General features: G+C 37.0%; 1 protein-coding gene across 2 annotated transcripts in view; it reads left to right on the top strand.

The window, feature by feature from the left end:
* Nucleotides 1-25,418, top strand: part of Arhgap15 (Rho GTPase activating protein 15) — a 628,420-nt gene that overhangs the window by 367,658 nt on the left and 235,344 nt on the right. For both annotated transcript variants that reach the window (XM_052182436.1, XM_052182437.1), the window contains one exon: nucleotides 6,843-6,965. In XM_052182436.1, coding sequence (XP_052038396.1) covers nucleotides 6,843-6,965 — 123 coding nt within the window. The remainder of the gene's footprint in view (nucleotides 1-6,842; nucleotides 6,966-25,418) is intronic.

Below are 25,418 nucleotides of genomic sequence, written 5' to 3' on the forward strand. Positions count from 1 at the left end.
AGAACCTAGAAAAACTCTGATGTCCTTCAACTAAAACATAGATAAGAAGATATGGTTCATTTACACAATAGGGCATTACTTATGTATCACAAACAAGGACATCTATTTAAAAACAAGGAAATTGGCAGACAGATTAATAGAACTAGAAAATATCATCCTGAATGAGGTAAACTGGCACCAAAAGGAAATGCATGATATGTACTCACTTATAAGTGGATATTAGCCATAAAGTACAGGATGTCCACTACAATCCACAGACTCAAAGAAGTTAAATAACAAGGAGAACCCACGGGAGGATGCTTGAATCACGAATGGAAATCCACGGCTGGTGCAGTTGGGGGGGTGTGCCCTAGGATGTGCCAGAGACCTGGGATTGGGAGGGCTCGAGTAAGTCTGTGAGGGTTACTCTAGCGGAGATTTCTAGCAGTGGGAGATATGGAACCCGAAGTACCCACCTCCTATAACCAGGTAGGACTTGTAGTGGAGGGATAACGATACGAACCCACCCACAAAGCCTTTTACCCAAAATTTGTCCTGCTTACAAGAAGTGCAGGAACAAAGATGGAGCAGAGAATGAGGGAATAGCCAACCAAGGATAGGTCCAACTTGAGAACCATCTCATGGGCAAGCACAAATCCCTGATACTGTTAATGATACTCTGTGATGTTTGTAAACAGAAGCCTAACATAACAGTTCTCTTAGAGGCTCCACCAACAGCTGACTGAAATGCATGCAGAGACCCACAACCCCAAATCAGACAGAGCTCAGGGAGTCTTGTGGTAGAGTTAGGTGAAGGATTGGGGAACAAAGAAGAGGATAAGAACTCTACAGGAAAACCAACAGAGTCAACTAACCTGCGTCCTTGGTGGTTCCCAGAGATTGAACCACTAACAAAAGAGCATATATGGGCTGAACTCAGGCCCCCAACCTGCACACATGTGGCAGATGTGCAGCTTGGTCTTCATGTCAGGCTCCCACAACTGGAGTTTTTGTGTGTGTGTGTGTGTGTGTGTGTTGGTGTATGTTGGTGTGTGTTTTGGGGGACTGCCCTTGACTCTGTTGCCTTCTTGCTGCCTCATATGGCCTCAGTGGAAGATGTGTCCAGTCCTATAGTGACTTGATGTGCCACAGTGGGTTGGTACCCAGGGAGGGCTCACACTTCTCGAAAAAGGGTAAGGGTAGGGAAGGTACTTTGCTAGGGGAAGATTGGATGGACAGGGGTGCTGCAATAGGTATGTAAAGTGAATAAATACATTAATTAATGGAGAAAAACATAAAATTGAGTTTGAAAAATGAATTCATGTTTGAAAATCTGTGTCTCTAACTTTTCTAAAGACGTTTGTAGCATTTGCAAGGACAGGAATTCTGAGAACTAAAGGAAAGCTGTATAATCCTGTCACACTGCCCCACACCTGTTTTAAAAAAGCCAATCTCTATACATTTTCAGGAGTGTGGAAGCTAATGTGTGCTCACACTAAGTTCTGTTGGCTCTCACATATATAGGCATGCTGAGAGCAGATTAAATACCGCCCCATTCAGCAGTGTGCTGGGGTCTGCGTCATATTGGCCTTAAAATAAACAATAACTTTCATCACAAATTTTATTTTATTTTGCATCACTTGTTACTTTCTCACAAGAGCCTAGATGATAATTTCCTAGAACTCTTCTCTGCTCTCAGTTCATAGTCTAGATTATTCACTCTTTAGGGAGCCAAGTTCACATAACCTATCAGGCTCTTTTTGTTTCATTTGGCAATGCCTGTTTTCCATCATGGAGAGAGTATCCATTCTTTTTTTTTTTTATTCGATATATTCTTTATTTACATTTCAAATGATTTCCCCTTTTCTGGCGCCCCACTCCCCGAAAGTCCCTTAAGTCCTCTCTTGCCTATAATATACCACTTTTGCTCACAGAAAGCAGGTTTCTACTGCAAGGTGCTTTTTGTTTGGGTTAATGGGTTCTCTCTCTCTCTCTCTCTCTCTCTCTCTCTCTCTCTCTCTCTCTCTCTCTCTCTCTCTCTCTCCATCCCTCCCTCCCTCCCCCTTCTCACTCTCTCTCCCCTACCCTCCCTCCCCCTTCCTCTCTCTATCTCTATCTTCCCCATGATTGAAATTTCAAAATCAGCCACTGCTTTAGCTCAGGAACCACATACTCTATTAGCAAATTTATCAAAGTTGTGTTCAGAATAGTTTACTGGCACCACGTCAGTTCATGAGGAGTCAAGATAAAATATCTAGTTGATAGAAGAATGTTTTAATGAGCTGACCCATATCTTATACTGCTGCTGATCCTATTTGTGGGGAAAACTAAGTTGTGTTTCTCTACATATCTAATAGATGGATGCTATTGAACTGTATTTTCTCTTCTTTCTTTTTGTTCTTCTGGAAGTGAAGTATAAATTCAACCAGTGGTACAAATATCCTTTTACACTCTAAGTCATGAAAAGAAACTTGATAAATCTCTCATGGAAGGAAGGCTACATATTGCATCACTAAGTAATTTGCAGACTATGAACTCATTAGAGGAGGAAGACATGGATATGCATATTACTGGAAAAAGTACCCATGGAATTTACATATGGTTGAATTATAGTAGTCCTAGCTCTTTAATAACACTGAGATTTTAAAAGTGGGTTCATACTTGACTATTTAGCTAGAAAATGTATTCTAAAGGTAAACAATTTCAGTATATGAATTCTTACTTCTCTATAAAAGGGCACTGAATATATGATGTATGCAAACTCTTCCATTATGAATCAATTGCCTGTCTTGGATTTTTACAATGTCTAAGTGGGACTTAAGTGGTTAAAATGAAGTACTGCTGTTCAAACTCCCTGCATTAACTCCTCTAATTATTTCCAGATTTAATCATTATTTCTACTTTGAATGAGTCACTTAAAGTTTCAAAAACTCTGTTTCTTAGACTATATTTTGGGGGCTTAAATTATAGATTATATTTACATTGAATATGTGGGAAGAGGAGATATTACATGACCAACGGTATAGTAAATCTAAACCTTCTCCTTTTGTCCACTCTAGCATACATAACATACAACAGTGGGTGCTCTAAAACCACCTGCTGGAGAGGACAAGACAGTGTCCATTCCAGCACCATCCTATACACATACATAGTGTGTATTCCCTGTGCAGAAACAGGCAAATGCTGAAAAGAAGCTTAATGGGCTTTCTTTTTCTTTTCTATCAGTTTTGAGTAATGTGCTCTTAAGAAGTTTAGGAACATATCAATACAGAATAATCCCAAATACAAGGAAGTTGTGTTGGAAAACCCATTGAGATAACACAACACTAGTCATGCAGCCCTTGGGATGGCTTGGGAAGTACCTCAGGGCCTCTGAGGATAAAGGCTTGGCTTCACCTTACTCTAGCATTTTTTTCTGGATCTCTGCCTGTGGATATCAGAGGGTGCCAAGCTGACTGCACTTGGCTCTCCTGCCAATTTTGCCCTGTTGTCCTGTCCTGCTGAATGGAAACTAAAGTGCTAGGGGACTCCTGGCTGCTAACAGAAGTCTTTAGCCATACCTGAGATTGCTTTACACCAAATTAGTAAAATGTGAGAGAGTAGCATCAAATGCTGTTCAAAACCAAGTTTCTGAAGGGTTACAGCTCTTCTCTCTTTTAGTGACATTTCTGAAGCCTTAACTCTCCTAGAATTTCCAAATATAAAAAAAAATAACAATGAAAACATGTAATTGTGACATGGGAATACTGCGAGAACAGCAGTTTGGCAGGAAAAGGAAATATTTCAAAATAAGTCCCAAGCAAGCAAAGTTCTGGCAGATACACGATCCTGGATTATATTATCCAAACTGTTAGATTCTGGAAGATTTGGGGTTTTCTTTTGTGGTTCCCATACACTCAATAGAATGGTCATAGATGACCGTCATCCACACTGTGTGGCCCTTCTATCTATTCCTACTCTACTGTGGGAAAAAATGTACACGAGGTACCAGTGAACTTACGAACGCCTGGCCTGGGTAGAAGACATGCATTGAGCTAATGGCTACTGTCACACATAATGCTCTTAAGTGAAGATCACTTGAGAAAGCCACTCTCTCAACACCTTCCAAAGCCCAGGATCCTAGAGACTCTCTGCCTTAGCACCAATTAAATCTCTGAACTGGCTCTGAATCACGTTTAAAGGTAGTGCTATTTGCTTCTATGTGCAGAGACTTATATTACATACTGTTTTTATTTTCTTTAAGATTCTTGATATTTCAAAAAGAATATTCTATTTGAGCTTCAAAGGAGATGTCACCATCAGTGGAAAAAATAGGAGGAAAGCAGAAAGCCAACGTGCATCAATTCCAGAACCCTGGAGATCTAGTACAACCAAGCTAACTAACGCACACGGAGGTGACACGACATAGAATTAAGAGAAATTCCTGTTCCCATCTGTAAATCAGATTAAGTGCTTTAGAATTCAAACCATATCTCTTTCAGCTCTTTTCATTTTCAAATAAAATGTTTAAATGGGAACGGAAAAAAAAAACTGTTCATTGGCTTAACATAAATCTTCAAACTGCAGGAAGTTTCACCCTCAAAAAGTAGTTAAATCTCTGAGGAAAAAGAAAAGGCTGAATTCTATTTTTCATAAATGATGGATTATTGTACCGCACTGTGTATTTTCCAGTAAAGTGTCCTTTTATTTGCACTGTGTGATTACAAGTTTCTAAAAGTATGTGTGGGGTCACTGGGTACTGTGGGAAAAGGAAAGGAACACTGTTCTGGGGAATCAGTAGTGAGATCAGAAGCGAGCTGTCCTGATTATCACAGGCATGTGTTTAAACTTTGCCTGCCTTAATTGCTTATGTTGTATTTACTTAAAATGAACAATTTGGCAAGTTCTTCTCCCTTGACAACAGAAAAGCATAAACTGTTTTATAAGTTTGGCTGTTAACATCAGATTTGTAAGCCACAATATTCAGAGGCTTTTTTACTGCTGTTTGCAGGGTCCAGTGAAGGACCTGTCTTCGTGGCCAGGCATTTCTTACAGTTTTATTTTGTATTTATAGCACCTTCTTTCAAGTTATTTGGTTAATAAAAAGTATACCATATATTACCATCATCGACTGAACTCAATGTCTTCATAACTCCCCTCAGAACAAAATGAGCAAAGCAATGATGGTAACGGCCTTGCAGTCTGACTTGCTGTCTAAGGATGAGTATTTATTGCTTCAGGAAATGGAAGCAGACACTCAGGAAGGTCACCATTACAAGGACCTTTGGAGTTTTTCTCTGTTAAAAACTGTGTAATCCTACCCATGATACTGTTAGGATGTGTAAGAAGGAAAGAAGATAAAAACATTTAGAACCCTGTTTCCATTTCCCTTACAATCCAATACACCTTACAGACATTTCTCACATGTGGAGCCAGATGGTGGTATTGAAAACAATATAATATACATATATATCTCTCTAATTAAGAATAGTCTCTCAGGAATACCTAGGGGGTTCCAAAAGGATATAACTCACTACATAATTATTTTCATAATGCAGCAGTTGTAGTGTGTGTGAGAGTATGTGTGTATGTGTGTCTGTGTGTGTGTGTGTGTGTGTTGATTTGAAATGAATTTTCTAATCACATCATGCTTGTGAGTTCAGCAATGGTAAAAAAAAAAAAAAATACCTTTCCTAGCCTTAAATTTTTTGACATTCTATCATGGGATTTGCAGGGATTTGGGGTGAGACAAGAAACGGAAATGCAAAGATGTCCCACATAAACATATAATGGACCCAATTGGTTTAGGTAATAATTGATTGTCAGTTAGTAACAATTTCGCTCCAAAGGCACATTGGCTATGTCTAGAAGTAATTTTGATGACCATGCTTTGAGGAAGGGGTGCTGGCAAAATATTGGGTAGGGGATTGGGAAACAGCTCAATGTCCTTCACAGCGTATATAAAACCTCTCCTAGCCATAACAGCAGCACTTACCTGGCCTAAAACAGATCATGGAAAACTCAGAGGCAATTAAGTATTAGGATCTTTTTCAATGACAAACATTATTCTCAGTTCTGTATATAATTGTGTCAAATCAGTGGTAACAGAGCTTTCCCACAGTCACATCAAATTACCATCAGTAATTAATAATAACAGCCCGGGAATATGGCTGGAAAATAGGCTCAATGAAAGCCCGGAGTGTATGAGCTACATTGGTTACTGAAGTCACAGTCCTTAGTATGGAGTGCAATGATCAGAATGTGTTCAGAGGCTTTTGTCCAGGACTGAATTTGACACTCACTTAACTGAAAATAGAACTAAGATCTGAAGGCAGAGGCGTAGGAGAACATGGAAATTCTGAAAGAAAATTTTACAAATTTGAATAAGAAATGACTGGGGGAAAAAGTAATCATATGAGTTAATATAAAAATAAGAGTAACAAAAGTATTTGAGCATGTAAAACTTCCAAAATATCACCTTACGTAGAAATAATATGTAATCAACATTCACTGAAATTAACAAAGCTAAAGAACTCCTCCAGTTTGGATTATTTTTCTTTGATTCTAATTTTGCTTCTGGATACAAGGAAGTAGAATTATCTAGAGGAATGTTTTCTATGTTTAACATAAGGAAGTAGACATAGTAATGAGTTGTGGCTAGCCGTGTTCCATTTGCACATTGGGTAATAATAGTACCATGCTTCTGGATAGAGAAATTTTACTCCTTTGCCCTACCTAGACAGCAGGACCCTGGAAGTCATCCCAGCAGTCATCCTGCTACTTCTGTCTCCCATTTGTTCTTGTACAAATTAGTAATCATAAACAGAAATGTACCACCCCCCAAACAAAATAAAACAAAACTCTGATTTGTTTTGAATCCCCAGTGTTCCGACTGCATCACAGTGCTTCTGATACAAGTGACAAGAACCGTGTGAAGAGCAGACTGAAGAAGTTCATCTCCCGAAGACCTTCTCTGAAAACTTTGCAAGAAAAGGGAATCATTAAAGGTACCAGATACTGTTGTTTTCGAAACTTGTTCTGGAATGGAGGAAAATATAGTTGTTCAGAAAAATGACCCTTGAGTAAATAAAGATGGTGGTGTGAGATTATAGAGGAAAGAAATATCCAGAGTTAGCCTCAGGGGACTTGGCCTCTGCATCGGGGGTGGAGACGTGAGGTCCTTGGGGATGGCCTCAGAGAATGACAGCATGCTCTCATGGGCCTGTTCTGCTCATGTTTGTTGTCCTAGCATAAGTAATATCAGTACCCCCCCTTTTACTGTCATGTGTTTCCTAATTTAAATACTTGTGTCTAGTCACTGAAACCAGAGTCTTAGAGGATGCTAGGAAGAAAGTCAGAGACCTCTAAGGATGACAATTTAGTATGACTCAAGATACAGAGATGACCCTGCAAAGATATCTCAGACAGAGAAAAAAAATCCTAAACTATGCTACTAAGACTAGAAAGACAGTTTCAAATATTCGAGCATTGTATCTACCAGTTAATTCCATTAATACTGTAGAAGTAGTAAATTTCCTGAACCTCATCTTTGTCATATGTTAAATGAGAATATTTATACATATCTGGAGAGGGCATTTAGAACACTGCCTAATCAACTTCATTGAGTATCCTTCATCCAGTTCTACCTATAGGTGATGCAAATTATCAGCCTACTTAAGATATATAGAATATACATTAGCAATCCACACAATGCCAACTTTTCACAAGCTTAAAATTTTTTTGCAACTGCAGTAAAACAAGCATCTCAGTTTAGCGGCATGATCTGATCAACCAGATCTGACTCCAATCAGGTGAGCCAATTAGCCTCGCCAGCGCCCTCTAGAACGGGTTGAGGGCTGCAGCTAATCCTAAGGCAGTCATCCTAACTGATGCTTGCCTGCTTTCTTATCTAGAGTTCAACTGCATCTTTGCCATAACTCACCAATGAGTCAGTATTCATTAGCAGAGCTATGGAAAATCTATGTGTAATTCTGATTTGATAAGCTTCCATTGTTCTCTTCAGCAGCATCTTTTTTTCCCCAAATACAGATCAAGTTATGCAAATGGAGTCACTTCCTGGCTTGTTTCAATTTTATCTATGAATTTTTCCCAGAGACTTTGACTTAGTTATTTTTTTTTCAATCTGGATAAATGTCATTAAAGCAAAGTTTAAAAGTATTCGGTGCTTCAGCACAATTTCTTATCATAGTTTAGGTGAAGAGTTAGGAAGGAAAGTAAAATTAAAGATTTCAATCACTTGAGAAAACTTATGTAGAATAAATGATGAATAGTTAAAAAGTTAATTTCACGTTTTTTTTTTTAAAAAAAAACCTCTTTCAAAGAGAAGAGTATTTAGAAGGAGTGTGAATGATCTTTATAAATGAAGCTGCAGTTCATTTAAAAGTGTTTTTTGTATCGTGTTCTTTATACTGACTCTCTAGATGTGAACAGCAGCCTCCAGGCTTGAGTTAGGTGAACGATGCTTTTGTGGTTCTCCAAACTTGGTGTAGATTGCTCAGGACCTTTGCCATTTTTCAGTGTTTTCTTTCTTACATTTTTTGTTTCCGAAGGTGGAGGGGAGTGAGCTCTGAAATTAGCCAACCCTTGGTGCGAGGACGGAAAAGCCAGTGCCTTATAGACTGTGGCACTCAGTATGGTATCCACAGAGCACATATAGTCACAAGCCCTTTACGCAAAATGTATGGTTTTGAGCCATGATCTGAGTTCATAGGCCAAAATCTCTGTCTGGAAGGTGACTTGATGGGGCTGCATTTTACAATATTATAACATAGTTCTTGAGGAAATATACTGGGAGCAAATATAAAATGGCAAGCAACCAGATAACATTTGAAATTGCCCAAATGTATTCACATTAAGAGAAAAGGAGCCGTTTTCAGAGGTATGAATTTACTACAGTGACTTTCTTACTGGACACACAACATGATTCGGTTTGACACTTAGATTGTGAGTGAGAGGTACATGTTAGGGCAGAGCATGTGTTTGTACATGACTGCAACTCATTTATGGAATTGAATAGCTCCTTAGTTCCACCCAAGCTACTCTATTGTACTCTTTCAAATAATAGTATTGATGTCCATGAATAGGAAATAGTTGGGTTTACAGCATTTAGAAAAGGTAACAATTGCTTGGTGTTTAGGCTTTTGTTGTTTCATTTAGGAACAACTAATATATCCTGGTATACAAATAATGGAACTATGTGCTTAGAAAATAGTTCTATTCATCTTACTATGGATAGAATCTAAGTGAAATTAATACCATACTACCTCTATGTTTAATTATTAGTATATGAATCTATTTAAAGATTTAAAGATAGCAGAGGGAACTCAGAATGTGGGTTACTAAGCCGTGTTTCTAACTCGGCTACCACTTTGCTCTTAAAGGGATACCACACTGGTTTCTATGCACAGGCATTCTGGAGCTGGGCTCCATATCTCTGCCATTGTTGTGAGACTAGTATAGTACAGACTATATTGCCAATATCTTTCAACTCTTCAGTAGTGGCTAGTCTCTCACTATATTTTGTGTCTTTAGTGCTGTGGTGCGATGTCTTTATCATTCTTAAGTTCTTAAACAGTGCATGACTGATGGGTTCCACAATGGATAATGTCCTTCCTTCCCAAGGTTAAGTTTCACCAGTTATAATCAATCTTATATTATTGTGACATTTTTTGTGCAGATACGTCCCACAAGAGTTCTCTGCTTTTTTGTCTTGCCATCTTGTGTCTTACCTCATTAAATGCTTTCTTACTTGTCTTTCTGTTCTATTCTACCACCCTTGCTTTCTTTTCTCTATATGTCTTGTAAATTCATAAAGGATCCTCATCTTGGAATGGTTTGTTCCAGACTCATTACCATTCGATGGTCTCTAAGTGTTCTGTGCTGTAGTTGCTCTCCTGGAAACCTCATGACTACTCCCTCTGATTCTAATCCTTCTTGTTACTATGAAACAGGGATCACTAACTCATTTAGAATACATGAGAACTTGAGAGTCTAAAAAACATCTTCAATGCATCTATCCTTATTTGGTTTTGTTTGATTGCTTCTTTGCTTTGAAAAGAACTCAAACTCCACCAACCCAACTAGGGCAAGGTTTTGAATTTGTTTGTTTGGATTGGTTGTGGTGTGTGTGTGTGTGTGTGTGTGTGTGTGTGTGTGTGTGTGTTGCTTGGGAATAAATGCAGAGCTTTGTTCATACTATGCAAGCTTTATTACTAAGCGCCATGCTTCAGTTGATGCCCACATGCTGTACCAGTAGTTCAGTTGGGTATAAAATTTCACTGCTTAGATAAGACAGAATTAAATGTTCCACTTTTATAACTTTTTGCTTTTACCTTTCTCAAAATAAAATCCTATGTTGATGCTCTGTGTTGAAGGTTTATAAACAAAATAGTGTATACAGGTGGCAACATTCATCTAATTTATGCTGCTCAGCACTTAATCCCAAGGATAATGGTTTCTTTCAATTCTCAAATGCTCTTTCCTTTGTATGTTGACACATTCCCGCCAAGTGCGACCTACTCCTCTATGAGTTCTTTTTTGTGTCCTACTAGATGATTGGAATAAATTGTTTTTCCAATCTTAATTTTTCTCCTGTTCTTAAAGAATTCTCAGCTTTGTCCCTCAGCCTTTATAAGTTTGGCAATAGTTATTTCTCTAGTTCTCTGTCTCTGTCTCTGTCTCTGTCTCTCTCCTTTCTGTATGTCTCATTCTGTCCCACATGATAAGAGCAAAACTTCCCTGCTCACTCTGCTCTAGACAGGAGCAGCGCTAGCACTCAGTTTGTTCCTGTATACTGGATTACAACTATGCACATGGGTATGTTTTTCCCTTAACTTATACCAAGACATAAACCACAATTTTTTTCTGTTGCTTTGGGGTTTTGATTTTTAATTTTAAAATATTGTCTTTCATTCTTGGGGTCATCCATTCCATTCTATGTTTATTTATTCATTGTATTTCTATCAAATCAATCACTTTGCTCAAATGTCTGACTAATCTCTTAGGAAGGCAAAAATACTGAACACACTTCAAGAAAAGTGTGCTGAGACCTGGGTTAATCCTGTTGGTTCTCTTTAGTTCATAATCTTTATTTATAAGTTGACGTGATTGTTTCTTTCCCAACTATATTCACTTGCATCATGTTAGAAAACTTCAGGTATATTTAAGTAATTACCCAAGCACAATAATTTTTAAGATTCTGTCAAAGATGAAAATGTCTTTGAAAAACCATAGTACTTTCGTGAAATATGTTATTTATATTGAGAAGTAAAGAAATATCCACCGGCCACACGGTAAATAGGGAGCATCAGTCCTATGCTTCTGCACTGTGTTTATAAATACTAGAAGAAGAGAGTTAAAGTATTTTTATATATTTTTCAGAACTTATGGATGACAGAATGACCTCATTGTCATGCTGTTACTTTAAGAAGATATTTATCTGAGCATCCGTGCCATACAGCTTTGAGCAGAGACATGCTCAGCTTTGCCATGTCTCACTGTTAGGCTGAGAATAATTGTATTTGGATTTATACACTAGGGCGTGGGTCTGTCGTTACTTGGGCATGAAGCACTCTCACTGCTTCCACAATATGCACTAATGTGCTTAAAAATATCTTATAAATCTTCTTTTCGTCAAACTTCTTTATGGCTCATAATTGAACTGTGATCCTTACATGTGAGCTATGTCATGATTTAATATTAGCCAAAATTAATAGCCAACCTTAAGCTTCTTTATCTTGGCCTACAAGCTTCCTGGTCCCTTTGCATTAATAGGTCCTGGGCAGTTTCTGTTATTTAAAGGCTCTTAGGAGTAAATGTATTGGTAATAGAGTACCACATATCTAGCTCTTGTTCAATAATACAATGCTAATCACCATGAGAGATGGAGAAATGCTGGAAACCATGCACCTGGGTAGCCTGTGTCTTTAACAGCCTGTTAGCCAGGGAGGAAATGATAAAGGTCTTATGAGATATTAAAAACAGATCAAATTTGGTACAATGAAAGAAAATGAGATCCAGAAGGGAAATATCTAGTTAGAGAACAAAGACAAGCCAGTAGAACAAATTGATTTGGTTGTTTTTTCAAGCATTTATTTTCTTATGCAAAAAGATCTTTCTTACAAATATTATTCAGAATGTAATTTTATTTGAGAATATTATATAGTATGTGTACGTATGTTATAAAGACATATATATTATATCGTTTTACATATTCATTTATATAATATATAAAAGCATATGTATATACGTATAATATATATACATGTTATACACACAAATACACATATTATCATCATCATCATCCCTCTAAATCCATGGGCTAACCCTATATAAATGGGTTTTGCCAAAAATGGATGGAAAATATTAGACAAAAGTGGCATCTGGCTCGTTGCTAATGATCCCTAAGTCTCATGCTCTGACAGAACACATTGGTATTATATCTAAAATTTTTACATATATTCTATAGGGTCAATAAAATTCTAGTAGCAATTAGAAATATTGTATTTGCGTCTTCCATGTGCCAGATTTCTGCTAAGTAAGAAATAGAAAGGCTGAAGAGATGTCTCAGTAGTTAAGGACTCTGGGTGTTCCTCTAAAGGAACCAGGTTCAACCAGCCCAGCAGCTACACGGTGGCTAACAGCCATCTGGAACTGCAGTTCCAGGTGATCTTGCACCTTCTTCTATTCTCCAAATGAATTTCATACTTATGACACACATACATATGTGTAGGCAAAACACCCCCACATATAAAATAAAAAGCAATAAATTTTGAAAATAAAAGAAGTTGAAAATTATGATCAAAAAAGGACACAGTAGTGGGTAGTGGTATGCTTGGTTCATGTTGTAAATGTATGTCATGTTTTAAGTGTACACTGTACACTGACTCAAAGTATGTGTGTATATGTGTGTGATGTGTATATATATTGTGTGTTATATGTATGAATGTGTGTATGTGTTTGTGCTCATAATTAGAACAACCCATCATTCTACAACCCAACTGGGTTAACACTGTCCAAAGCATGTTCTTGACTAGTTTCAGAAGACCAAAAATTAGGCTGATATGAAATTTCTTGCAGGTGTCAGAAGGCTGCTGCCCTCCAGACAGGTAGTTCATGAATATTTCATGCCTCTCATCATGTCCTAAATCTTTCCTCTCTGAAACATATGGCCAGTCAGTGTTCAGAATACCATTACTGTTACTAGCTTCCCATGGCTTCTATGGACCTGGGCGGGGGGGGGGGGGGGGGAAGGGGATATCCAAAACCAGTTGTAGATACTGAGTTTCTCTCCTATCAGCTTTATAATTCTCTTCTTCATACAAAGTGTTAATTGCTGATTTTATTTTGCTATGGAATAGATAATTCCAGGAGATTGAAGCATGGTCTTATTCTGATCTATATAATGAACAACTCTAGAAATAAAGATTTTATATGCAGCAAGATATACAGATGGACTTACCATGTTTATAAGAATTGGGATCTACCTGTTCCTTATGCCTTTTGAAAGCAGGATTTAAGAATCTACAGCATGTATATATTGAGTGTGTTTCTAAGAATCCTCCACACCAGAGCTCTCACAGCAAGTATCCCATCAGGGACAATGTTCAGCAGATGTGCTAGACTGCTACAAGCAAAGAAGTATTGATGGCAACATTTCATCTTGACATATCCTAAGATTAAGGGAGTGTTCTCAGTATCTTTTACTGTCACTGACAGTTTGGCTTACAAACACCCCCCCCAAATTCATATCTATAATAAATCACCATATCTACAATACATCACCAATACCCCATAAATTTCCAAAATAAAAATAAAGAACTTATATCAGATATATATGTAAGATAGATATATATTGCTACATTTTCAGTGATTTAAAATTAACCACCCTCAGGCCAGGGGTAGTGGAGTTTGCTCTTGGTCTCTGAAGCTGTTATGGGAGGCTTTTATGGGAGACTCATTTCAGCCCAGGAGCTCAAGACTAGCCTGAGCAACATGTTGTTAACCAGCCTTGAAGAGAAAATAAATCAACAAGCTCCTATAAAATCCATTCACTAAGAGAACATCTCCAATCACAGATTAATTAGAAAGAAAGAAAGAAAGAAAGAAAGAAAGAAAGAAAGAAAGAAAGAAAGAAAGAAAGAAAGAAAGGAAGAAAGAAAGAAAGGAAGGAAGAAAGAAAGAAAAAAAGAGGAAGAAAAAGAAAAGAAAAGAAAAGAAAAGGGAAAAACCTCTTCCCTGAATTTTTACTTTTGTTTGTGGGAGAAAGGCAATAGGTTTGATAAGAATTTGAATAATCACAATTAGCTATCTCGCCATGCCAGCCAAACCATAATATGGAGAGGTATATCTCTCAGATTTTCTTTGAAAGGATCTGTGTTGTTCCAAGTACGTTTTATCAAAGCATTTTCTGGGGGCAACAGATCGGAAAACATAAACTTTATGTAGTATTGCTCCTCCTCAGTTATGTCTCTTTAATATGTTCTTTCTTTTTGAAGATAAAAGTACATAAAAGAGTTCTGGGAAAGCAGCTAAATGTCATAAACACCCTTCACTCCCTCCCCCAGGGCTCCATAGCCCAAAAGTCAGAAATGGTTTGATGGAAGTGGTGACTGCCTTGATCTTGTTTGAATGCTCCGCCTTCATGGTCTTCTTCTGTCTGCGGGAGGCAGATCCTGACTTGCAGTCATTCCTGGGAGAGAACAGAGGTATGTCTGGCAGCCATGTTTTCCAAACACAACATTGAGACACATGGCCTGACAGTGACATAATATTTGAAGTAGAGGTCGTGTTCAGAGACCCAGAACATATGTCTATTTTCCTATAAAAAGCAACCATTTAAGACACTTTCTAGATTTTTAGTCACAAAAGGCACATTCCTTCAGCCTTTATTCTCATTTTTAAGAACATTTCCTAATGATCACAAAAGTAACCAGCTTTCCCTTGAAAGTGTTTCTGTGGGTGCTTGAAAGCCACCCTGCTGATGACAGACACTGCTGAACTCTAAGCCATCAAGAGAGAAATGCAAAGCAGCCTGCCGAACATATTATGAATCTATTGCTCTCCTTAAAGATGCTAGCTGGGTTTTCACACTGGAGTATTGACTAACTGTCTGTGCTTGATGTACGCTTTACCAGCCTGTGCCGACTTATGGTTAGAGCTTAACTTGTTAGCTCTGCTTTTGCAGCCCATTCAGAATAACTACATATGCCTGGAGATATTAAAATTGACTGCTCAAATGGACTCGGTGTGGGAGTTTCATTGGTTTTAAATTGATAACAGCTGAAAGAGTGCATGATTAAAATGAACACAGGCATAGGACATATGAACTCTTAGGAACAGACTCCAGTACTGTGGGAAATGTTTTTTTTTTCTTTCTTGTTCTTCTCTACTTACTTTTAGACAATCTTTGTCTAAATTCTAAGTTAAAAAAAAAATTCAGGAGCCTAAAGAAGAAATAATTCTGCATAAACTGACTTATATTTTATACAGTGGGTTTCTAGTCTATAGGGAATGTTTAGGTTAAGTAGCATTCCAGAAGGTGGTAATTGTCTCAATTTCCCAGGCCACTGAGTTAAATAACCTGTGTCGGAAGCATAAACTGTCATAATAGAAGAGTTGGAGTGCCATGTATATCTCGTTTTTTCAACTCATAAAAACTAGAGCCCCCAAGTGTCTTATCACGGATAATTCAAACATAGTCTCATCCTGTCTTCCTTATTCCCTTGGGAAATGTTACTATTGTTTTCATTATTTAAAAGTATATTCTAAATATTTTTTTTCAAAAAAGGAGAAAAATAATGTGGAAGAGGAATAAGAAAACTTTTTCTTCCTCCTAAAATTAACTATCCCTTTAAAAAAAAAAAGCAAGTTCTACTGGATATATTTTCACAATTTAATAGTAGCTGGGGGGAAAACCCAGTAAAGAAAAGAATTCAGAAATATTAAAAGTTTATAAGAAATATCTGTTTATAATACAAGCCTTCTATAACTTATACTTTTTCCAAGTCCAGGCATTTTTTGCACAATTTTCTGAATTAACTATGCTCTATCTTCAAATATCTCTGCTATTTTAGCCTTGATATTCCATTAAAATGTTATGTGGACATCATAGGCTAACTGAGAAACCACTTGGGTTGGCTGAGGAACTGAGAAGTTGAATAACATATAGCAAGCTCATTTTACTATTTTTAGATAAAATCTAAATCACTGTGCTCATTAGCATATTCCCAGTTTTGCAGCAGTTATTTGCTTAGTTTTAAACAAGACTTTCAAATAGTTTGGGCAATAATATTAGAAGAGAATTATCCATAAGCTTATACATGCAAGAAAACCAAACATAAATTATGTTCTAACTTAGGAAACAAAATAAACCGTGAATGTTTTGGTCAATCTGTGCGAGAAAATAGGACATGTATTTAATTCTTAAACTTTATTTAGAAGTATAATCTTCATTCTATTTACTTATTGAATTTTGCCCAAATTATTATCTCTACAGCGGGACAAAAATCTTAAAACTGCCTAGCTTGACACCTTTCTGAAAGTCACATAACTGTTGGATTATTCTTTTGTTATGGTGCCATGTGTACACAGTCATCTTTCATAAGAACCTCCCACCAGGACTGTTGTTTCCATAGGAGATTGATGCCCCTGAAAACAGAGCAAAAGATAAATTCCAATAACTTTCAAAGCTTGTTGAGCTCCAATACTTTAATGATTTTCTTATCTAACCACATTAGACAGGAAGGGAATTTTAGAGATGTCATCCAAGTAAAACACATGGGAAGACCATTAACCAGAATATATCAGTTGTAACATGTCCCTTTGAACTTATAACTCAAATTCATAGGAGAGAAAGAAAAGATAGAGTGGGAAGAGGCCTGGCCTTAGTTAACCTCACAATGAAGGAATTTATCACATGACTAGAGGCTGGGAAATAACAAAGTAGATGGTCTGAAAATAATGTCCAAAGTTATCTTCATATCTTAAAATTCCAAATAAGCTAAATGCCAGAAAAGCCATTACCCCTGAACTGCCTCATACATTGTTCTGTGAAGAGCAAAATACTAAGGATGTCCACATTCCAAATGCACTGAGGCTTTAAGAATGTTCCAATTTTGTATTTTAGAAACTAATTAGCATAAACTTCAATATTATGTAAAAGGTTTGACAGGAGCTCATTTAGTGCTATTTTCAAGACAAATAACGTTTCAAAAGTAGACTTTCCATGTTATAGTCAAAGACATTTATCAATTCTCACTATCAGTAGCTACAGTGTAAAGTTTATCAAAATCCCAGATGATGCCTCCATTGGTGGCCCAGATGTGAGTCTCCAGGAAGCTACTATAGACATGACCATTGGCCTTCAAATTCATGTACAGACATGAAACTTTGGCACTCATCTGAGACTTGAAATTAAGAATCTCTACTGGTTAATCAGGCATCCCCTCTCAAGGCCATAAGTAGCCTCCATTGGAAAAGGCCTTAGTCTACTGGCCCCATTCTAACCAGACTTGAGACCCAACTCAAATAACATCTAAGAAAACATTCAATTCTTTCTTGAATGACAGTGATACTTATTCACAAAGGTTATACTTAGTTTTGCAGTATTAGAGACACTTGAAATAATTACATATTTAAACATGGATTTCTCTTTTTGAGTGTGAGAACTGATATGGTGCTAGGTAATGGTGAAATACAGGTTAGCCAAGACTCTTGCTCTACTAGTCAGAGGACAATCCTCTTCTATTTATTGAGGAAAACAGCATTATGAACTGCGGTGCTACTGAATTTTAAAATAGATTTGAAGTCTAGTTTTGTCTTCACTGCTTACATGTTTTGTAAATTTGGGCAAGGTGATGAAATTATCTGTCTTCACACATTCCTAATAAAATCTCTTAGGATTGTTGACATTTTTTAAAGAGCAATTGTGGTAACAAATACTGATTGCTAATTGTGTGCTGTATTTCTAACTCTCATCTTACCAGTGTATAGCATCCTCCTGATCATAAAGAAAACACTCTACATTTGTCAAAATAGATTGAACTTGGTACAAGCTCTGTGACACTGGACTAATTAAGTCAGTGTCTTCAACATCTATGTACAAAGCTCTATGTTCAGTCAAGGAATGCATGGGCATGTTTGAGTTTTGATTGTCATTTATTATTGTCCAGTGACATATATACAATGAAACATTTTATTACTAGAAGGTATACACTTCCATCATGGTTCCAAAATGTGAGCAAGAAAGAAAAATGTGCAAAAAAAAAAAAGGTGTGATATATCAAATGCCAGATACTTTAAGAATCATTCAGGTAAAAAATTTGGGGGAAATTTCAAGCAGAAAATAGGGGCAAGATTAATGCTTCCTTTATTCTATGGTTTTTGGGCTGAGTCTCTGAGTTGACATATTAGTACTTTGGAGGCATTCAAACTACATAATTTCAGGAAAGCCTGGAGGACACAGAGATTGATTGGGATAAAATGATGAGGATTTGAAGACAGCAGTGGCTCATTGTATATCTTTGGACCACTCTAAGCTGAGCAATTTGTATGAAAAGTGTATTTGTGAAGTTTTTCTATTCATTAAAAAATAATAATCAACCACAGAACTCCATAACCAAATACTGTCAGGAGAGAACTGGCCTCCCAGGAGTGTTGACTCACCTGTGAGCACAGGTAAGACCACCACTTCTCTTCAAATTCCTGGCCCAAGAGGGACCTGCCCAGAGCCATCAGGACACAGGAACCAAGGAACAGCTGGGGACAGGATCATTCCAGTTTCCATCTGAACCCTGGAGCTGACCCTGTACCACAGCTCTTCATATTCAAATACCTCCCAGGGAGAACTGGTCTCCCAGGAGTACAGACACAATGGCTTTCAGGAGGGACAAGACACAGTCAGAGACAGCAAGACCAGCTAATACAAGAGATAACCAGATAGCAAGAGGCAAGGGCATGAGAATAAACAACAGAAACCAAGGCTACTTGGCATCATTATAGCCTAGTGAGCCCTGGATACCCCAAAACACTAGAAAAGTAAGACTCTTATTTAACATCACATCTAATGATGATGTTAGAAGATTTTTTAAAGTACATAAATACCTCCCTTAAAGAAATACAGGAGAACATAGGTAACCTTAAAAAGGAAACACAAAAATCCCTTAAAGAATTACAGAAAAACACAACCAAACAGGTGAAGAAATTGAACAAAACCATCCAGGGTCTAAAAATAGAAATAGAACAATAAAGAAATCACAAAGGGAGACAAACCTGGAGATAGAAAACCTAGGAAAGAGATCAGGAGACATAGATGCAAACATCACCAGCAGAATACAAGAGATAGAAAAGAGAATCTCAGATGCAGAAGAAACCATCGAAAATATTGCTACAACAGTCAAATAAAATGTAAAGTTCAAAATGCAAAAATCTCCTAACACAAAATATCTAGAAAATCCAGGATACAATGAGAAGACCAAACTTAAGGATAAAAGGAATAGAAGAGAACAAAACTCCCAAATTAAAGGACCAGTAAATATCTTCAACAATATTACAGAAGAAACCTTCCCTAACCTAAAGAAAGAGCTGCCCACAAACATAAAAAGCCTACAGAACTCCAAATAGACCTCACCAGAGAAGAAACTCTGTCTGTCACATAGTAAGCAAAACAACAAATACACAAAACAAAACAAAAGAAAAAGAATATTAAAAGCAGTAAGGGAAAAATGTCAAGAAACACATAAAGGCAGACCTAACAGATTTACATCAGACTTCTCACCAGAGATTCAAAAAGTCAGAAGATCATGGACAGATTTCATACACACCCTAAGAGAACACAAATGCCAGCCCAGGCATACACAGAAAAACTTTCAACTAACATAGATGGAGAAACCAAGACATTCCATGACAAAACCAAATTTACACAGTATCTTTCCACAAATCCAGCCCTACAAAGGATAATAGATGGAAAATACCAACACAAGGAGGGAAACTACACCCTAGAAAAAGCAAGAAAAAAACCTTCTTTCAACAAACGCAAAAGAAGAGAGCCATACAAACATAATTCCACCTCTAAAAACAAAAATAACAGGAAGCAACAATTACTTTTCCTTAATCTCTCTTAATATCAGTTACCCAATAAAAAGACATAGAATAACAGACTGGATATGTAAACAGGATCCAGCATTTTGCTGCATACAAGAAATGCACCTCAGTGTCAAAGACAGTCACTACCTCAGAGTAAGGGGCTGGAAAACAATTTTCCAAGAAAATGATCTCAAGAAACAAGCTGGAGTAGCCATTCTAATACCGAATAAAAGCAACTTTCAACCAAAAGTCATGAAAGAGGATAAGGAAGGACACTTCAAACTCATCAAAGGAAAAATCTACCAAGAAGAACTCTCAATTCTGAACATCTATGCTCCAAATGCAAGGGCACCCACATTCATAAAAGAAACTTTACTAAAGCTCAAAGCTCACATTGTACCTCACACAATGATAGTAGGTCACTTCAACACCCCACTCTCATCAATGGGCAGATCATGGGAACAGAAACTAAACAGAGACACAATGAAACTAACAAAAGTTATGGAGCAAATGGATTTAATAGATATCTATAGAACATTTCATCCTAAAACAAAAGAATATACCTTCTACTCAGTACTTCAAGGTACCTTCACCAAAGTTAGCCAAATAATTGGTCACAAAACAGGCTTCAACAGATACAAAAAGACTAAAATAATACCATGTGTTCTATCAGAACACCACCACCGTGGACTAAGGTTGGTCTTCAATAGCAACAAAAACAAGAGAAAACCCATATACATATGGAAGCTGCAAATGCCCCATTCAATGATAACTTGGTAAAGGAAGAACTATAGAAAGAAATTAAAGACTTAACAATTTAATGAAAATGAAGGCACAACATACTCAAAGTTATGGGACATAATGAAAGCAGTGCTAAGGGGAAAACTCATAGCTCTGAGTACCTCCAACAAGAAACTGGAGAGCATACACTAGCAGCTCAACAGCACACTTAAAAGCTCTACAACAAAAAGAAGCAAATACACCCACGAGAAGTAGAAGGCAGAAAATAATCAAACTCAGGGATGAAACGAACCAAGTAGAAACAAAAAGAACTATACAAAGAATCAACAAAAAACAGGAGCTGGTTCTTTGAGAAAATCAACAAGATAGGTAAACTCTTAGCCAGACTAACCAGAGGGAACCTAGACAGAATCCAAATTAACAAAATTAGAAATGAAAATGGAGACATAACAACAGAAACTGAGGAAATTGAAAAAAATCATGAAATACTACTACAAAAGTCTATACACTCAACACAACTGGAAAATCTGGATGAAATGTAGAATTTTCCAGACAGATATCAAATACCAAAATTAAATCGGCATCAGATAAACCATCTAAACAGCCCCATAACCCATAAAGAAATAGAAGCAGTCAATAAAAGGCTCCCAACCAAAAATAACCCAGGACCAGATGGTTTTAGTGCAGAATTCTATCAGACCTTCAAAGAAGACCTAATGCTAATGCTATTCAAACTATTCCACAAAATAGAAAAAGAAGGAACACTACCCAATTCATTCTATGAAGCCACAGTTACACTGTATATTCCCCCTTTGAGATGAAATGGTTTCTGTCTAATCGGAAACTTGTCACAATTTCCTCTCATAGAGGACTTTATAAAAGATTTTTTTCTACTTCTATCATTTTTAATGTTCCAAATAGATTTTAAAAACTGGTTGAGCACATATTACTTTTAGTTTCAGAAGATATCCCATATATTTGAGTCGTTTAACTATTATAAATTATTTTAATGACTTAAAAAATGTCAGTACTGAGTAATATATTTTAAAATAAATTTTATTAGTTTAATAATAATTTTAAGAGTAAGCATTGTATTCACTTTAAAAGATTTACTGAGGACCTATCATGCACCAAGCAATATGTAAATATTGGGGTCACAAAGATGAGAAAGTTGTGCCTCCCTTCTGCGAAGTCAACCTCTTCAGTCTTGCTACAGAGATTATCCAAAGTCAGCAGTTTCATATGCATAGCCAACACAATCATCTCCACTAGAAGGCTGATGGGAAGACATTGGAAAGAGGCATTGTTGAACTGTTTGCATTAAGTGATGTGTTCTAGATGTGTTTGATTTTTATAAAATCCTAACAGAACTGTATGAATGGCTGTCTCCTGTAGAAACAAAATTCCCCAGTTCTTAATAGGAGTGCTGGAGTACGGTGCCTAAATAGGGCATATGATATAGCTCTCCTGCCTTTCGTTTTTGTTTTTGTTTTGTTTTCTCTTTTAGACACTGTTCTCCATGCACTGCCCAAAGAAAGCATATCACTGCAATTGGACTAACATCAGTCTTGAAAGTTGTACTGTTTCCCTGTCAAGAGCAACTATGCTTACAAAAGCTTCCAGGGGACCATGCTTAGTTCCTCTTCCTGCTCCTATACTCAACAGACGATGCGAGAAGACTGTTCTGTGCTCTTTGCCTATGCAGGTGTAGATGGTTTTCAAAGACCTAAAGCATGACTCTGAGGTTTTGACTCTCACAAGGTGAAAAAACTGCTCATTCCTTTGTGTCTGAAGCTGTTTCCTTAACAAAATTCATTCCTAGCCCCTGGATATAGCTGTAATACATGTATCCTTTGCCCTCTCTTAGAACTCTCATTGACCTCAGCAAGTTCACAAACAGTACTTCAGCTAAAATCAACTCTTATGGGAAAACATAAAGGGTTGTAGACATCACTCTGCCTGTTCAATAGACATTTCCAACTGAGATCTCCATTCCATTTCTATAGCATTTTCACATCCCAATAAGAAATCCTGTTGCCTGTTTCTGAAGAGCAGCCTTGACCCAGAAAATGTGCAAGATACAAAATGGCCTCTCGCCATAGGACGCCTAGTCACTATGTTTTGTGGGTAAATTTTGGGTAGATTAGGTGTTTTAGAAATGCCTTTGAATTGACCCTTTCAGCAGTCAGAGCTGAAAATTGGGAAACAGTATTACACTAGAAACCTCAAAAATGACAACTTATTTTCAGAATCTGTGCATTCTGGCCTTTTAATTTGGAATCATAATCTCTTCTCTTTAATTACATTGCTGAAACTGGATTTCTATTTATTTACACAGAATAACTAGTGAGCCACATTGCTTCAAACATCCTACTAAGAATGCAAATTTCTAAGCACAGCTTACACTCACCCCACCAAGCTACCCAATGCTCCAAAGAGCCACATGACTCTCAGGCTCTTAATATGGTTTATTATAAAATCCTTTACCTGCCTCAAAGCACTTCTCATCAAAGCCACTTCTAAGCCAAAGCTGACGACTAAAGAATGCCTTTAACAGAATCCTAAAATAGCTTTTAACCCGGGGCTGAGAGAGAAAGTGCTTTCAACCTAAAGTGCTTTCCTCTTACGTACTTCAGCACATGCCCAGTGTTCAGCCTTAGTGGCTTGAAGAACACCCTTAAGACCCAAATGAAAGAGACTCCATTATAGATATTCAAACCTGTTATATTAATACATTACAAGCAATATTTGAAATCATTAAGCAGTTTTACTCCTACTGATTTTGAGTCTTTTCTTACTGAACTCTACATTCATGCAAATAAATTGAAGTCTTTACCACTTGGGATTCTAACAAATCTATGCTGATATTAGAGAGAATACAGCCTTCGTACCTAGAGTTTGCTTAATTCTGGAGTTAAACTGTCTGTGCTTTCCTCAACCAAAACAAATCTTTTGATTCTTAATCGCTGGATAATGTTTTCATCTTTAGTCTCTAATAGTTGGCCTGAAAAAATAAATTATTTAGAGTAAGTTCACTTAATTTGCCCAAATTTTATGTATCAGATTATCTCCTCATAATTGCAATTATTTATAATTTATAAATAAAATTTAAATTTTATTTATTTCCAATGTATAATAATTATTAATAAAGTTATTTATTTCACAGTAGTCTCTACCCTCAATAAAGCATTCCTTTCTAGTTAAAGAGCATGATACTCGATGATAATTTTAATTGGAGGTGAATTATTCTACGGTTTGAAAGTGAGCAAGCAAATTCTGTGAAATATCTACTGAAATTGTATAAAGATTTGTCAAGCAAATATTGGAGAAGATAACAAAGTTTGACATACTTGAATTTTATAAATAATTTTCTTTCTATTGTTGACTGTATCTATAATTCTAAGGATAAGATGAGCAAATGAAAAGTAAAAAATATTGTTGATTCCTGCTTCCAGGAAACACTCTTTGCTGAACAAATATCTGTTCATATCAATCATCTAAAACTCATGAAGTGAACTGCGGTTTATTTCCCCCAGTGTCAACTGACATTGTCCTGCCTTTGGATTTACAACACTTACTTTTATAAAATATTTTTTCTTTTTCACTTTTATCTTTCATTCATTAGTGCATTCAATTGGTGACTGGAAGTATTCTAAGTATTATAATGTAATGCAAACATAAGAACAAGAGGAAGAGGAGGCTGAACTTATCTTTTCCTACTATGAAAAGTCTCTATTACCTATTACTTATTAAACTGAATCTCTTACACTTTCAGCTGAAAGTAGCCAAGACTGTGTAACTGCCCTTGAATTCCTCCCTCTCATTAATTCCAACTTCTGTCATGTTTTCATATCATCCTTCTAGACTATGGTCTGTGAACTCAGACACCATCTTATCCATCTCTGTCCATCCTGGGTACCTATTGCCTAGGATGAGACTAGGAACTCAGGTCAGTGGGCATCTCTTTGGAGAGTCTTGCTCTTCTCCTCATCATCATTTCTTGACCAACTTTTCTCTATTCTTCTTATTCTCCAACAATTTGATACTGTTTAAATATTCTGGGGCTGAAATATTCCATCCCTGTGACTTCTAATTCGATCGGTAAGTTGATATTCTCCAAACTTAAAACGTCAGCCTCACACTCCAGACTTGCATATTCAAATGTCTATTTGACATCTTCCTGGGTGCTTGGTAGACATCTCAAATTTATCCAGAGCAACCCTTGATTCCCTGGCTCCCACGTGTTCTCTATTTCAGGAAATACCACAGCCATGTGCCAGCTGGAGTCACCCTCCACTCTAACTTTGTCTCTTTCACTTCCATCAGCAAATCCTGCCTAAAAATATATTCTAAATTAAACCACTTTTAGTCACTTCCGTTATTACCATCCTTATCCAAGTTCCATCCTTTCCCTGGGGGAATATTTCACCAGCCCCCTGCCTGGCCTCTCTGCTTCTCTGCTTGACCCTCTTAAATTTAATCTCTGCACTGCAACTGCTCCAAAGAATCATTTAGAGATGTAAATAATACCATTCACCCCCTACTCAACCATCTCCAATTCCTTAGTATAAAATCATATTCAAAGTTAGGTTTAGTGTCCTCTGATGACCTACGTG

Source organism: Apodemus sylvaticus, chromosome 5, assembly GCF_947179515.1.
Source record: "Apodemus sylvaticus chromosome 5, mApoSyl1.1, whole genome shotgun sequence".
In the NCBI taxonomy this organism is placed as follows: Eukaryota; Metazoa; Chordata; class Mammalia; order Rodentia; family Muridae; genus Apodemus; species Apodemus sylvaticus.